The 16,424-nt window shown below is 40.3% G+C and overlaps 2 protein-coding genes across 2 annotated transcripts; both read right to left on the reverse strand.

Annotated features, from left to right (window-relative positions):
• LOC109718218 (low-temperature-induced cysteine proteinase-like) lies at positions 2,532-6,201 on the reverse strand. The gene is made up of 5 exons (XM_020244328.1): positions 5,334-6,201; positions 4,695-4,927; positions 4,477-4,614; positions 3,551-4,033; positions 2,532-2,862 (listed from the first exon to the last, which is right to left on the reverse strand). The coding sequence occupies exons 1-5, from the start codon at positions 5,809-5,811 to the stop codon at positions 2,722-2,724; spliced, it is 1,473 nt and encodes a 490-aa protein (XP_020099917.1). The 5' UTR covers positions 5,812-6,201; the 3' UTR covers positions 2,532-2,721.
• LOC109718220 (peroxisome biogenesis protein 7) lies at positions 8,475-10,018 on the reverse strand. Its single transcript, XM_020244330.1, has one exon. The coding sequence runs from the start codon at positions 9,680-9,682 to the stop codon at positions 8,711-8,713; it is 972 nt and encodes a 323-aa protein (XP_020099919.1). The 5' UTR covers positions 9,683-10,018; the 3' UTR covers positions 8,475-8,710.

The following is a 16,424-nucleotide window of genomic DNA, read 5'->3' on the forward strand; positions in this document are numbered from 1 at the left end:
ACAGAAAATTACTTACATGCCTTACTTTCATCTAAAATATTTATTTGATAATAAAAAATAAAAACTTTTTTTCTTTTTTTGCTTTCAAAATTCTGACAGGATACATTATAAACTACTCCAAATAACATCAAAAGAAAATTCTAGCTTCCAATACATTAAATTATAAAAAGGTGATATTTAAAAAAATAAAAAAATAATAATGACACCAAATTAAGTAGATCTTAATTAGCTTTTTCCTATAAAATATAATTGGTTTTAGATAGGACGCTAGCTATTCTCGTAAGTCGTCGTGATGACATTAATAGTTAAATGTCATATTAACGGATCATAATTTTAATTTATGTGTTTATCACATTCATATGTAATCATATTTAACGGATGCAGATGATATTGAAAATTTATATTTAGATTTTAAGATCTCTAAAGTAATTTGAGTTTTGAATAGTGGGAGATATAAATCAGAGCTAGTTCATGGTGCAATAATTTCTTGGATTAGTTGATAGGGTGTCAGTGTCAATGAAGACCTTCACAGTAATTAAACATCCCACCAACTAGGTATGATGTGATTGTCTCCGAAATATTAATTTGACCACGAAATTCTTTTGTGGAACTATACAATATATTTATAAATAAACGTTAAAGTAAAAACTCGTTATCTTTGACTTCGTTTATTCCTCACTTAGATTAAAAAAAAAAAAGAAGTAATCAAATTATACTACGTAGAACAGTTCTCGGCGCAGTAATATTCATGCACCGTGTACATTATTATTACTATATATATATATATATATATTATATATAATAATATATATATATATATATATATATTACTACTTTGTAGAGTAATATTGCACATTTTATTTTGGCTGTCAATCTTTAATTTATTATAAATTTTTAGCTTGAATATTCAAACTCACTATATCAGATTAGATTATAGGGATATATTTTTTGAACATTTTTGTATAAATATCTCATTTATACTAAATTTTTTTTAAAAAGTCGATCTACTAAGACATAAATATAAAATCCAATCCAACCAAAAATAAAAAATTCGTGTACTCAACTAATCCCACCCAACCAACTCGACCCGATTGCAAATAGAAAAGGAAAAAAAAAAGAAGAAAATTTGATCACTATCTTTTCTTCTCCTCTTTCGCTGCCGCAACTGACGATGTAGGGTTGCGGCGACTGAAGTTCGGCCGCGAGGATTTCGTAGAGACCGTAGAGGGCTACGATTGCCATGTGTCCTTCCGTCACAAGTCGCTGGAGGAGTGGGTGCCAAACATCAAGACGGCCCCACAAATAGCGATGTCGCATATAGCAACACTTTTAAAAAGTATCGGTAATTTAGCCAGCAACATTTATTTTGACCTGTATCAATATTTAAAAGTATTATTATATACTAATTTTGTTGTAGTGACTTATTACAATCAAATTTTATAACTCAGCCTAATTAACTAACTAAGTGCAGAAGTAATGCAGTAATATTTTGATTGATGATGCGTCGTTATTTAGTCGTCTAAATTAAGTTGCGAGACTTGATTATAATAATTGCTGGAGCCAAAAATTATAATAATAAATGAAAATTTGAGTCACAAACCTATAATTCACGTTTATTTTATATTTTAATTCTTCATGGATGAAGAAAATATAACGGAGTATAGTAAAGGGTGCGTTTAGGGGGGGGGGAGATTTTATCGTGCATCTCACGTGTTTGGTGGGTCGTGTCACGTGTTTAGTTGCTGGAGAAAGGAATTTTATTCGCAACCACACATGCATCATGTATCACAACGTTGCACGTGAGATGCAGGTGGAGCAAAACCATGAAAAGAGTATCTTTATTCACATGTGTGGATCTTTTACTTTCTAGAGGGAAAATTAATTATCCTGTGTCAATGCTTCACCTAATTAATCTTTTTTATTGGTATTAATTCCGAATTCTACACGCATAATTAATTGAGTTGTAGCGAGCATCCATGTACGAGCCACACGAGTTCTCTGATAAAATATTAGCCATGCAGTTTTATTTATTGAATTATATCTATGCAAACTTAGTTAGAGCATCTTATATAACTAATCATTTATTGATTGATTAATGAAAACAGAAGGAAACATCATACATAATTATATAGCTTCGGTTCAACCTTCATAAGATGAGGAAGAGAGATAAATACTTGTAAAATTTGCGCCTAATGTGTAACATTAGGTAGCTCGTGCGCCCTGACCTCCGCTAGTCCTATCGCCTGCCTCGGACCGACCTACACATTCGTTATTTTTGTAAGACTAGAAGTAGCCTACAATCCAGAGTTTTTTTTTTTTTTTTTTTTTTTCCACATAGTGATCTTATTTTGCATAGCACATAGCAAAATTTAGGATAACACTGAAAATTTGAATTGATCTTTTACATCATAAACCATCACAAACTTTGTTATAAAGGCATATAGAGAATCCCTGTGATTGATTCATAATTCTTAATTGGGAAAAAAAAAAAAAAAAAAATCAACTGCCTACTGAAATACTTATAGTAGGAATAGCCTCTTTAATGTCCATCTCATTTTATTTACTCAAATATTATATTTTCCTTTTCGTTAAACAAATTAACAGTAAGAGTTTTGATGTGCAATGAAACATCGATAACATATTGCACAAATGAGATTCATTCCATTTTTTTCTTTTTCGTTTTTTTTCCCTCTTTTCCTTATGAAACATCGACTAAATCTTTCAGCGAAAGGCTTCAAGCCCGTCTCTCTTCCACACTAGAGACTGATAATGGTTATTTGCCCCTGCAAACTTTTTCCAGGGTAACTTGTGCTTTGCAACTTTTGTTCTTTTCGCTGCTACTCCTATGAAATCGCCTCTGTTCTGCAAAATACAAATGGTAGAGTTAGAATATTTATAGGAGACATTGATGAATTGATTGATCTAAGCATATTAAATTCTATGTTGGAGGTAATAATCTCTGGTAATTAAGCCACTTCGCCTATTACGTCACTTGCTTTTTGTATTAAGTTAATTTTAAACAAAAAGATTAGGGAGGATGATAGAATAGAATAGAATAAATTTAGCTAGTATTTAAAGAAGAACAAGACCCAGTGACTTAGAGAGATATAAGTGAATACTCTGATGAGGTACTAAGAATTTTCTGAACAATAGTTACTGCATAACTACTCAGGTATTTTGTTATAATCCTCCTATTTTAACTCTTGTTACTCATTACTGTGACTAACATGGTGCAAATCAACTTGCCTGTGTATCTTTCAAGATAGATAGTAGACATCGAAACAAAATTTTGTCAGGGTCTACTTGCGCAGTTTTAAAAGAGATTCAGGATGGCATGGCAGCCTAGATGCCAAGTATACGGTATGCGCAGGTGGCAGCCTGGCTCTCATTTGTGTTGATTGGTCCCTTGAAAGAATTAAAATGAGACACCTATCTAAGATTGGGGAATCAAAGTTTGGGGAGTTGGTCTACGCTTTAGTTCCAATATTGAAGACTTATATATAAACTGAAACTTTAGTTGAGTGAGTTATAAAGTTGGAGAGATTCAAACCTGCAGACAGAGCCCGTCTTCGATGTCGCATATCGGATAGTCATGTGGGCAGCAATGGACTGTTCCGGCACAGCAAACTGCATTCTCATAAGCACAGCAACCGTAGAGCATGCAGAAATCCCCTAACTGAAACAGGCAGCAGCAAGTCTCGCCGGACAGACAGTACGACATTAGTCCACATATAATCGGGACTGGACTAGGAGGAGGTGGCGGAGGTGGCGGCAGCGGCACAGCTGGTGATGGGAATGGAGGAGGGGAAGTAGGTTCTTTTGTGGGGTAGGAAGCCATTGCATTAATTGCACAGACGCCGTATGGTAATTTGGTGTTTCTTCTGATGTATATGTATCCTTTCATTCCCCAACTTGTTCCCCACGAGTTCTTGACGATCCAGTAGTCTCTGCCGCCTTCTGATCCGTACCCGACAATCAATACTGCATGATTGATGTCGTCTGGATTGCTCGAGCAGTCTCCATCGTAAATCCCCTGATGAATTATAGTAGTATAGATCGATTAGCTTGCTTCTCTTTATGAATGTTTTTAGAAGAATAGGTTAGGATAACTAACTTCTTTTGACCAAATTTCTTCGAACAACGAACCAAGTTCTTAGGGTCTATTTGGCTTGACTAAAGGTTTTGCAAAAGTTCTATCAAGTAGAGCTGTTTAGAAAAGCACTATCAGCTTTCCGTGACGGCAGAAGAAAAATATACAAAAACGAGCCTTTATTTTTAGGCTTGAAAGTTTATTTTAACTTGCTGTGGGTTTATTTTAACTTGCTGCCACAGCAAAATCTCTGAACTTTTCTACTTGCTAAATCCTAACTTCCACTTTTAAAAGTGAATTAAGTTATTCAGCCAAATAATGTTAGAGAATTATTAGCTTTGGTAACAGATGAAACAGAAACAGAGATTACATAATAGATCGCTTACTCCAGTGTACAGCTGAAAATCCCGTGATGAACCATCAATACCCACACTAACAGGTTGCTTAACTACAGCACAAAGAAGAGCCCTTTCACTTTGAGCTACATCTTGGTATCCGTCAATTGTCACCACTTTCGCTTTCTCCTGTTCACTAAGCTCAAATTAGTTCATCGGCAAAACGAAAATGTTTCTGTTTTTTGCTTCAAATCTTGCTTTTTCATTACCTTTTCTATGTTACATGTGCCGTCTTTCCCAGTGTATGGATAATCCGATTCTGTATCAACTCCTCCGTTGCTTTCAACCCACTCGAATGCATAATCCATGTATCCTCCCTCACATCCTTCATTGGTTGTGTCACAGTCGACGAGTTCTTGTTCAGAGAGGCTGATTAGCTCTCCTGTGGTTATAGCATTTACTCCCTCCATTGCTCCTGTTGAGGAGAATGCCCAGCAGCTTCCTGTAAAAGCAGTTTTTTTTAATTGAGTTTTGTAAGATGATAATCTATAGAGTTCTTACTTCTTAGGCTAATACTATGAGCCAGTTAAGTAGATGAGAGTACATTTTTAGCATCAGTCCTTCCCAGTGAAATAAAACTGGTCTGGGTTGAACTGTGTCAACTAAGGTCTGCCGCGGCCGGACCGATCATCTTAAGAAAGTAAATACCAGAATCTGACCAGAAATTTCTTGAGTTTTAGTTTTTGAGACCGGACACGACTCGGTGACCCAAGTCAGACTGAACTGATCAGTATATAGCCGAGTCAGACGGGCCAAGCTGGACTTGTCAGGTTCTTTTTGCTCAGGTCTAAGGAAGAAGATATCATTTGATAGGATTAATGGATTCATCGAATTAAACAGTAACTCACCGCAGTCTCCTTGATCTTTTACTTCGGTGACAACCCCTCGCTTCCTCCAATCCAGCGATCGCGGAGCTTGGCACATCTCATCGTCCCTCCTTCCCATCGCCCTTCTCTCCCTCCTGTATCTACCCCTCGGCATCCCACTCACATACCTCGCTCTAAACTCCTCGTTGCTCAGATCGGCAAACTTGTTGAGCCCCACCACATGGCCTAACCCGTCGCGGCCCGTGTTCCTCCTCCTTACATACTCAAGGTTGTTCAAGAAGTTCTCAAACCTCCGCGCCTTCTCCGCAGGATAGGCATAGACCTTCCCGTGCTTCGCCCTCCACCGCTCGAAGAGCTCAATAGCTGGCTCACTAGCATTCAAATATGGGTCAAACTCGTACCCGGCAATAGAGAATTCGATGGGGAATGAGTAAACTAGTGAGGCCATGGGAAGCAAAAGATGGAAAATAAGGGCGGTTTCCACTCTTCTGAAAGCCATTTCTGGGTGAGTGTAGAAGGGTGGAGTTGCTTTGGTTGCTTTGGTTCTATGCTCATGTATACATGCCTATATATATATATGTACATTGGATGGCATAATTGAAGGTTGGTTGGAAGTGTTAATTGAATAGCTAATTAGTAGCCTTAAGCCTTAAGGGACCATAAGATCTAGAACTACATTTCCAGAATGGTGGAGAAGGAAGAGAGAGTAGAGTGTCTACCCTTCAATTTATTCTGAGGCTTTTAGCATCAAGCTAACGGTCATAAAAGGACCGTTAGGTTTGAAACTAATCTATTCACCCTACCAGCACAGGGTCTGGTACAGTTTATATGTGTGTGTGTGGACGCGCGCGCGTGTGATTGATGGGCACACCTTGTTCAGGGAAAATTATTTCCAAAAAAAAAAAAAAAAAAAAAAAAAAAAAAAAAAAAAAAAACCCAACGATATCTTGCTTTCTTAAGAAAGCAGAATCGAGCTATTTAGAAGCTAGTGAAAAGAAAGAAATTAAACAAAAAAAATCTGTAAATACTTCTTATATGACATGCGCGAAAGATACCAGCAAACAAGAATTGATCAAAGGTTCATCGTTTGATTCCTTGTGCCTGTATTTCAATGTTCACCTGAAAGTTTGGTTCCAGAAAATAGTTAAAAAGAAAAAAGAGAATTTTCCGAAAGCTTGGCCAGTTATTTTTTCACAGCTTTATCCAATTAGGCTATGATCATACAATCTGATGTAACCCAAACATGCGCGCGCACAGACACACACAACAACAGAAACACATTGTTACTTGATTAACAGGCTTCATCTGGCCTATCCTAGCAGATCATGCATGCATATCAAAAAATATCCAAAAAGTATGTTCAAACAAAACAGTAAAATTACTGAGAAAAGTCACATTCTTTCGCTCCCTTTCTCTACCTGAATCTTGAAAAACTAAGCACAAAAACATTAATCATTGGTTATCATTGCTTTTTCAAGTCGTCGGTACATCAAAGAAGCATAAGGTTAACAAGCCCACATAAAGCACTAGCCTCTACCATATATAACATTTTAATACACTGATCATGTTGGATAGTCGAAGCTCAATTGTTCATTTTGAGTCACACCATAGGCAAACCAATTTGCACTTCATAAACATATTTTTGATATAATTTTCAGAAGAGATATACATAACCTATTAGCAGACTTGTCGCACCATAATCAAACATCCAATATGAGTAGCTGGAACGAATTTGGAGATGAGTTAACAACCAAAAAAAAAAAAAAAATGATAATGCACCAATAAGATTAGTTTAATGACTAGTTTAAGCTCTGCTATCACCAGGTACAAAAAAAAAAAAAGAAGCATATTCGAAGCCTCAAGAGAGGTTAGAGAACATGCATTCTGTTCCATCAGAACTAGGCACCAAGATGAAGCAAACATCACATCTAAGAAATGTACAAGTTTAATAATATTCGAGTACTCTTCGTATCATGGCAGGGCTCCCGGAGTTTCAATTTGGAATTAGGAGTTTGGGCTGTTTCGCCTATTCTGGGCTTTGGTCCCAGTTGTCTACTGTAAAATGTCCAAACGATCCAAGCAAATATCAAGAATTAGAATTATCATATATTCTTTATATGCTAAAGAGATGCTTTTGACTTCTCTGTAAAGACTATGCATTCATTTAATGGTCCTTTGCCAACAAGATGATAAAGAGAAGAACATGCACCATCAGAGCATGAATTAAATTTGGTCCTCGAAGCTAGAATCCGAAAACTTGGATTCACGGCTGGCATTGTTTTTTAGTGTTTGAGCGAATTGACCAACTGATACTACTATAGCCCAGCTGATTCACTGCATCTCTCAGAGCAAAATGGGATGAAAATTTGTATGCAACTCTATCCAAGAATCAATTGAGTCTGAAATCTAAACACTCAATCGAGCAAATTAGAGAAACAGGAACCTGTGGATGGCAAGATAGTGATGTTTGACTTCAAATAGGACAGAGCAAAAGAGTTCCAAAGAATGGTGCCGTAAGAAATAGTTTTTCAAAACTCACATGTCCGCGGAAATAAAACCCCCATAAAAAGGAATCAGATGCAACACCATAAAAGGAGTCAGAGCTTTGCATTCTGACACATTAAGTCATAACATGATAAAAGGTGTGAAGTTTTTTAAAGAGATAGAAATGCAGTTGAAGTCGAGGGAGATGCAATTTATAACTTCAGCAACTGATGATATAGTAGAGTAGGTGCAGTTAGAAGCTTAAAAAGATGAGAGGTGTTATTTCGTCCACAGGATGCTTTACACAAAGAAGATTGACAAATATGCAGGCTAAAGAGTAAACATCTGCAAAACCAAAGTCAGGTAATTGCGAAAGCTATATAAGACGGCGACGGAACAGAAAAATGTGAATTTCTCCATGTAGTGAACAAGCTTTCTTAGCACTCATAACAATAGGCTTCGTCGCTCGCTGAATAACAGTGGAATTAGGGTGGCGACAGATATCAATGACAACTTATGTTTACCAAAATCAAAAGTTAAATTCACAATGTATCGTATATAACGTAAGAAATTGGGCTAAAAGAAATGCAATGAAACTTATTATGCCCAAGAAGAAATCAACCAAACCCTTTGATAAGTATGACAGCACATTCAGTTCCGTAGCTGAAAATATAGAGGTAGGCATATCACACAGTTCGCTGATGATGATGATATTATTATTATTAGGGCAAGAAAGAAGAGCATACCCGAGCAGGATCGCTCTGTTCCCTTTTCATGCAGATTTCTCCTTCACTACTACTGAAAGGAGAGTAGAGTAGTAGAAATAACAATTAATCTTGAATTGCGTGATAACTTTTCTTTGTTTTTTTCTGATTACTACGAGGAGGAGGAGGAGGAGGAGGAGGAGGAGGTAATTAGGGCATGACCGCCCGGGGATCGGTGCCGTGGGGCCAGACGTAGACGAGCTCGTCCCAGCCGGCGCTGGCGAGGAGGCCGTCGACGAGGGCGCTCATGTCGATGCCGAGGACGAACTCGGAGTGGTGGTCGTAGGCGGCGAGGAGGGCGTCGTCGGCGCGGTAGTCCCAGAGGCGCACGGTCATGTCGTAGGAGCAGGACATGAGGAGGCTCTCGCGGTGGGGGGAGAACCTGACGCGGCGGACGGCGTAGGCGTGGCCGGCGAGGGCGGCGAGGGGGGCGCGCGGGGCGCGGACGTCCCAGACGCGGACGGACTTGTCGACGGAGGCGGTGGCGAGGGAGCACTCGTCGTACTTGTTCCAGTCGCAGGAGAGGACCTCGTGGTCGTGGGCGGGGATGACGAGGCTGGAGGCTGGGTCGCGGACGTCCCAGACGCGGACGGTGCGGTCGCCGGAGGCGGAGGCGAAGACGTCGGCGTGGCGGGCGCTCCAGGCGGCGGAGTAGACGCAGTAGGCGTGCTCGCGGAAGGTGCGGAGGGAGGCCGGGCGGTCGAGGGACCAGAGCTTGACGGAGTCGTCCCAGGAGGCCGTGAGGAAGGAGTCGCGGCGGAGGGGGTTCCAGTCCACGGAGTGCACCTCGCGGGAGTGCTCGTGCAGGGAGCGGAGCGGGTTCGACGACGCCGGGAGGGACGCGTCGAACAGCTTCACGGACCCGTCGGCCACGGCGGCCACGGCCAGGGACTCGTGCGACTCCGACCAGGCGCAGTCGTAGATGGCGTCGGCGGTGTCGAAGGCGCACACCGGGAGCAGGAGGCCGCCGCCGCTGCCGCCGGGAGGGGGCAGGTCGAGCACGTGGAGCCGCCCGTTGCCGAGGATGCCGAAGTTCTGCGAGGTGCCCACCAGCACCCGACGCTCGTGGAAGGGGCTGAACCGCACCGCGTACCCGTTGAACGGCGTCTTGAACACCGCCATCGCGGCGGAGGCAGAGATCGATCGATCGATCGATCGATCGGTCCACCTAGGGTTTCGACTTTCGACTGATGATTGATCTAAACTTCGTCCCTCTTCTTCGTCTGCGTTGCTCCTCTTCCACTAGGACCTCTACTTCTTCGTATTAATTTTTTGAGGTAGGTACGGATACGGGGAGAGGAGGTTGCGACGATGCTGCTGCTGCTGCTGCTGCTTCTGCTTCTTCTTCTCCGCCCTCTGTTTCAATTCCTTAAATCTTTAACCGTGTGGACTGGAGAGGAGGGGAGAAACTGAGAAACCGTACTAATTAATCCACCGTCTGGTATTTCGATCGAGATAAAAGGATGCTGTCAATCGCGGCGACTATAAGGAGGTTGAAGATTAATATCTGCTTTAGTTACATGTAAACGTAAATTACTGACATTTTATTATTATTATTATTATATATAATATAATGGAAAATTAAATTATAGATTATTCGGCGGACTACAGATGGCGTGGTAGACTACATCTACGCAATATTTCGAACACCGTCGCTCGAACGGGGAAACCGAAACAACGCGACTAGTCAACGCCTCACAGTTAAAACTCTTTTCTCGCTCCGTAACACCCCATCACAGCCACACACACACTCTCTCTCTCTCTCTCCCTACACATGCAATATGCGTATCTCATCATCACCCGATCACCTCTCCCCCCTCCCCCCCCCCACGCCTCCCTCCCCTCCACCACGTGGCGCGCGCGCGCGCGCGCGCCGCGCGTGAGCGACCACCTCCATCGTTCCAAGACCCCCTCCGACTACGCGTCGACGATGAGACGCCCACATGAAACCGTGCGACGACACCGAACTCAGCCGCTCTGAGCTCTCCTCCTCCCTCCTCCTCCTCCTTTAATCTCTCCCGTCAATCATACCCTCCCACGCTACGTGAACGTGGCCCGCTCCCCGGTGTTCCGCGGGGGTGGACCCTGCGAGGCCCGTCCGAGGCCACCTGGCCCGGTTACGACCAGGGCGCCTGCCGCGCCAACAACGCAGCCGACACCCGGCGTCGCGGCGCGCGTCTTCCGGCTCCCTCGACTCCGACCCGCCCTCTGGTACGACCCGCCCGTCGCCCCGCTCCGCCCGCCGTCCTGGCCACCCGATCCGCCCCCCTCTTCCCTTCCATCCTCGCTTCCGCCCCCCCGATTCGCCGAGCGCGCAACCGCGCCGCTCATGCTGAGCCTCCGCAGGGCGAGGCCGGAGGTCAGCGGAGCCGGTATTGTCGTAATAACCGTTTTCTTTCTAAAAACTTAAATATTTAAAATGCATTGTAATCCTGCGCTTGGTTTCTGCGTCTCTAGCTTTACATGAATATTAGTACGTGAATTTTAATATAATATATTGTTTGGTAATGTCCTTGCATTAGGCAGGTCCTATTATAGTTATGCTGTAGAAGTGATTTTTTCATTTAGTTTCTTCAATTCAAATTAAATCTAAACATTTATGAGTAGTTAATAGAAGGTAACTCAATCATAATTTATTAAAACAACATTGAGTTTTCTTTTTTGTGGATCATTCGCAGGTCAATCAATTAAATCAATTTTGGTGATAGCAAGCATTTGCCCGTTATCGATCATTTTAAATATTTAATGTTCAACAGGTACATCTAACACCATGGGATAATCTGAAGCGGTGGCCGGAGCGACGGGAACCGGATGCGTTGCTTGATAGGGATAGTTCATCGACGGCTGAGGAGGGCCTTTCAGTGAGTGGGCTGTGACGACAAAGCCGGAGACGCTGCGGAGAGGCGTGGCTTGCAATGAGTGGAGCATGGGCGGAGGGTCGAGAGGAGGCCGAGACGGCGTTTGAATATCAGGCGACGGCGGAGGACGGACGGGCAACCGCACGAGGTGAGGGTTCTAGGCGAAAACCGGGACACGAAGAGGGGCTGGCTAGTGCGGAGGCGATTGAGGAGTTGTGGTTGAGCAGCAAGGATACATGGCTGGCGGTGGCGGCTCGCCGAGGAGGAGGAAGAGGAGGAGAGGAGGGAGTGTAGTGAGGAGGAGGGGGGAGGAGGGGGGAGTGGTGGAGAGGTGGAGAGTGAAGCAGGAAGTAGGTCGAACGAAGCTCAACGTGGCCAGTGTGTGAGAGCCACCAGTTTGGACAGAGTTGGAGAGGAGCAATAGGCCTTTGGTGAGGTGTGGATGGGATGCAAGGTGATGGAGAGTGTGTGTGTAGGTAGTGGTTTTTGGTGTGACTTGTTGTATATTGTTCATTTGTGTGAAATTTTCTGTGGTTTTCACTTAATTGTCCTGGTTAATGATACTCTGAAAATTCAGTAAGATTGTTGCATGTGTTGGGCAATGTTCTTGTGTGAAGAAGGCTCTCTCCGCAAAAAGCAGTTAAGTGGCATTGTTGCTGTTCGTAGTTGGTTAGTTTTGCTGTAAATTCCTTTAAATTCCAAGAAAAACACTTATAGCCGCAAATAAGAATTATATATAAAAATTATATACTGTTTGTTTCTTACGTAGTATGCTTTATCTCTCTATATACTATCTTGTCGCACCAAATTGTTACACAAACTTAAGTACGTAGATTTCTACTATCGCGCTAAATCTCCTATCTTAAATGTTTAATTTGGTCATGCTCATGCCTCAAATTTCTTCTACCTACACGCGGTAAGGGGAACGAATGGACGTAATTTCTCAACTTTGCATGGAAATTTTACAAGTTATATATATATATATATATATATAATATAGTTATATATACGATACTATATATTCTATATTCTTTTCAATCTAAACTCTTTTTACCTTCCAAGAAGTTCTCCTTTTGCTAGTTTCAAGTGAACACAAATTAGCGATACATACACGGGCTGTCGATTCAAAAAATATAAATTATGGAAATATCAAACGGCAAAAAAAAAAAAAAAAACAAAAAAATTAAGCAAATGAAATTCATATGTTATAGAAATACTTTTGTATAAACACAATTGGTTCCCTCTGTCAATTGAACTTGATGAATTAATTTGTTTGGGTGCTTTAAAATCGTTGTTTTGTTTAAAGAAAATCCACATTGATTAGCTAGCTCTCAACCAGAGCTTGGTTGTGCACATGTGTATAGGAATTAATTAAGAACTAGTGTAATGGCTCGCGCTTCGCGGCGGGAGCTAATAACGCGGAAAGGTAATAAGATGATTATTTTATTATATTTATTTATTAAGAAATATAGAGATACATATAACATTCATATTATGTAAGATAAGTAAATGTATAATACAGATAATCTAATATGATATAATGTCATTTATAATGCAAATATAATTGGTAAAACAGTTTCCAAATTATGGCCTATATATTCCACTTGATTTCTTGCGAGTGTTTATCTTGCCTAGCGCTTCTCCAATCTTTGAACTGCATAAATATGAATAATATCTCACTTATATACGACTACTGCAAACATGTTGGTTTATCATTAAATTTGAGTGCATTGCAAGTACAGAAACTCACTGATATTTTTTTATTTATCTGGTCAAGTTAGCAGTTCTCGGCGTGCGTGTATCATGTTGGTTTTTAGAGTTAAAGTTCATCTCCGAATTCAAGTATGTTACGGCTATTGCGAACATGGCATTCAATTTCCATACCGGCTATGCCGATCCAGAGTTTTTTTCATATGAGATCGCTCTACAATTCACGGCGGATATTCACTTGGTGTGCTTCTAACTCCCCGAGTATGTAAACTGTCTCTTCACATTCTGCAGGAAGAGAAGAGAAAAAAAAATGAAATGCCAACTGTGCCAAAAAAATTAGATGACACAATATAAAATATCACAGTAACTAAAACTTTAGATTTAGAAAAAAACAGGTAATACAGCTTAACGATGGAACACCATTTCTCGACGAACTCTTTTTCTTCACCAAAATCAAAATAAATTTAGCGAAAAATTTTATCCGAAGAAACTAAAATGTAACCAGCCCGGCAATATTGAAGCAGCGTAAACTAATTAGAATAACTAAAACTTCAAATTTAAAAAAACAGGCGATGCGGCTTCACGACAAAGCGCTGCTTTTCGATAAAGTTTTTTGCTACACAAAATCAAAAGAAATTTAGCGAAAAAATTTCTCCGAAAGAAAATAAAATTTAAGCAGCTCGGCAATGCAAAAAAACAGTGTAAAATAATTAGGAAAGAAGAGAGAAAAAAAAGGGAGCAAACAAATTTTCTATTTTTCTTGACCACCCTGTTACCACTCCACTCTCTCTTTTTTTTTTTTCCTTCCTGAATTCTTTTGTGTGCGTGTGTCTTTGGTTAGAAAAAAATATAAAGAGAGGGAGGGAAGAGAGAGGGGAGAGATGACAGTTTTAATTGGAGAGCAAATACATGCCCCCTGGACAAGAGGCCATGTGAGCCCATGTGTGCGTATGTATTGGGATAGAAAGAAATCTAGAGAGAGAGCGAAGAGAGAGGGGATGAAAAATAGGCAAATAAATGGCCTATAGATATAGAGTCCATGTGGGATCATGTGAAAGGGAAGAGAGGCCATGTGAGAGAGAGAAAACTCATATGAAAAAATGACGACGTGGCCGTCGTTTGGTTTCTCCTTTATTATAGAGTGTCAGCAGTTCTCGGCGTGTATCATGTTGGTTTTTAGAATTTAAGTTCATCTCCGAATTCAAGTATGTCACGGCTATTGCAAATATGACATTCAATTTTCATACCGGCTCCGTCGATCTAGAATTTTTTTTAGATAAGATCGCTCTACAATTCACGATGGATATTCACTTGAGTGCGCTTCTAACCTCCCCGAGTATGTAAACTGCTTCTTCACATTCTGCAGGAAGAGAAGAGAAAAAAAATTGAAATGTCAACTGTGCCAAAAAAATTAGAAGACACAATATAAAATATTCATAGTAACTAAAACTTTAGATTTAGAAAAAAAGAAAAAGGCAATGTGGCTTAACGATGGAACACCGTTTTTCGACGAACTCTTTTTTTTTCACCAAAATCAAAAAAAATTTAGTGAAAAATTTCATCCGAAAAAACTAAAATGTAAGCACCCCGGCAATATTAAAGCAACGTAAAATAATTAGAATAACTAAAACTTCAAATTTAAAAAAACAGGTGACGCGACTTCACAACAGAGCGCCACTTTTCAATGAAGTCTTTTGCTACATAAAATCAAAACAATTTTAGCGAAAAAATTCCTCCGAAAGAAAATAAAATTTAAGCCGTTCGGCAATGCAAAAAACAATGTAAAATGATTAGGAAAGAAAAGGGGAAAAAAAAGAGTAAACAAATTTTCTGTTTCTCTTGACCATCATTTTGCTGTTCCACTCTCTTTTTTTTTCCTTTCTGAATTCCTTTGTGCGTGCGTGTCTTAGGTTAGGAAAAAATGTAAAGAGAGAGAGAGGGAAGAGAGAGGGGAGGGATGACAGTTTTAATTGGAGAGCAAATACACTCCCTCTCAAAAAGAGGCCATGTGAGCCAATGCGTGCGTGTGTGTTGGGATAGAAAGAAATGTAGAGAGAGAGGGAAGAGAGAGGGGATGTAAAATAGGGAAGTATATGGCCTATGGATATAGAGTCCGTGTAGGACTATGTGAAAGAGAAGAGAGGCTATGTGAGAGAGAAGGAAGAGAGAGGGGATGTAAAATAGGCAAGTACATGGCCTATGGATATAGAGTCCGTGTAGGACTATGTGAAAGGGAAGAGAGGCTATGTGAGAGAGAGAAAACTCATATGAAAAAATGACGACATGGCTCGACGGAGGGATATCGTTTGGTTTCTTCTTTATTGTAGTGTCAGGACAAGAGGGCATGTCAACCCATGTGTGCGTGTGTGTTGGGATAGAAAGAAATGTAGAGAGAGGGAAGAGAGAGGAGATGTAATATAGGCAAGTACATTGCCTATGGATATAGACTCCATGTCGAACTATGTGAAAGGGAAGAGAGGCCATGTGAGAGAGAGAGAACTCATATGAGAAAATGACGACGTGGCTCGACGGAGGGACGTTGTTTGGTTTCTCCTTTAGTATAGAGTTTAATTAGATGCTTGGCATCCATGTCAGATTTTTTATTTTTTTCTGAAGAGAAAGTTAATATACTATTCGTTTCGTTTATTTTTTTAAAAAATAAACTTAGTTGAAAATATGAATCAACTAGCATTCGAACATAGAATCTCGAATACCAACTACCAATACTTTGTCACTTGCACTAGGGACAGTAAATTAAGAGTATAATATTAAGGTGAGTTTAATCTATCAAATTAAATTTTCTATTTAAAACTTTGCGCCAAAACAAACTCGCTAACCAGAGATTCAATGAATAAAATAGAGTTTGACAATTGTTTATGAACTTAAATTTGTATTCTGATGTTATATACTAGAGATTATCTAAAAGTGTTGCGCCTAAAAGGAATTAGAGCAAAACATACATTACTATACCTTTTTACATAAAACACTCTCTACAATCCCACCTTAAATTAAACCTTTATAAAAACAGATTCATAAGATAAATTGGCTTAATTAATATCCCTTCACTCTTTTTAATTTTCAACAATAATTTTTTTCTTCTTTTTTACTTGGCGATAAATAAATCGTTGTGCCGATCTATTAATTGGTCCCATCGCCTTGCCCAAAACGCAATCTCAAACATCGGAGTATCCGACTCTAGAAATGTCAATAGGTATGAATACCCAAAAATAATTCCTGAAATCTTCGGATTTGGGTTGGAATTCGGATTCTGAATCTCGAATTTGGAGTTGAATTCG

This window comes from Ananas comosus, linkage group 12 (genome assembly GCF_001540865.1).
Source record: "Ananas comosus cultivar F153 linkage group 12, ASM154086v1, whole genome shotgun sequence".
Taxonomy (NCBI): Eukaryota; Viridiplantae; Streptophyta; class Magnoliopsida; order Poales; family Bromeliaceae; genus Ananas; species Ananas comosus.

Excerpts from the sequence above, each read along its gene's own strand:
- LOC109718218 (XM_020244328.1), bottom strand. The coding sequence starts at position 5,811 with ATGGCTTTCAGAAGAGTGGAAACCGCCCTTATTTTCCATCTTTTGCTT. Across the intron at positions 4,615-4,694 it reads GCACATGTAACATAGAAAAG|GAGAAAGCGAAAGTGGTGAC; the intron begins GTAATGAAAAAG and ends CTTAGTGAACAG. Across the intron at positions 4,034-4,476 it reads ATTTTCAGCTGTACACTGGA|GGGATTTACGATGGAGACTG; the intron begins GTAAGCGATCTA and ends ATAATTCATCAG.
- LOC109718220 (XM_020244330.1), bottom strand. The coding sequence starts at position 9,682 with ATGGCGGTGTTCAAGACGCCGTTCAACGGGTACGCGGTGCGGTTCAGC.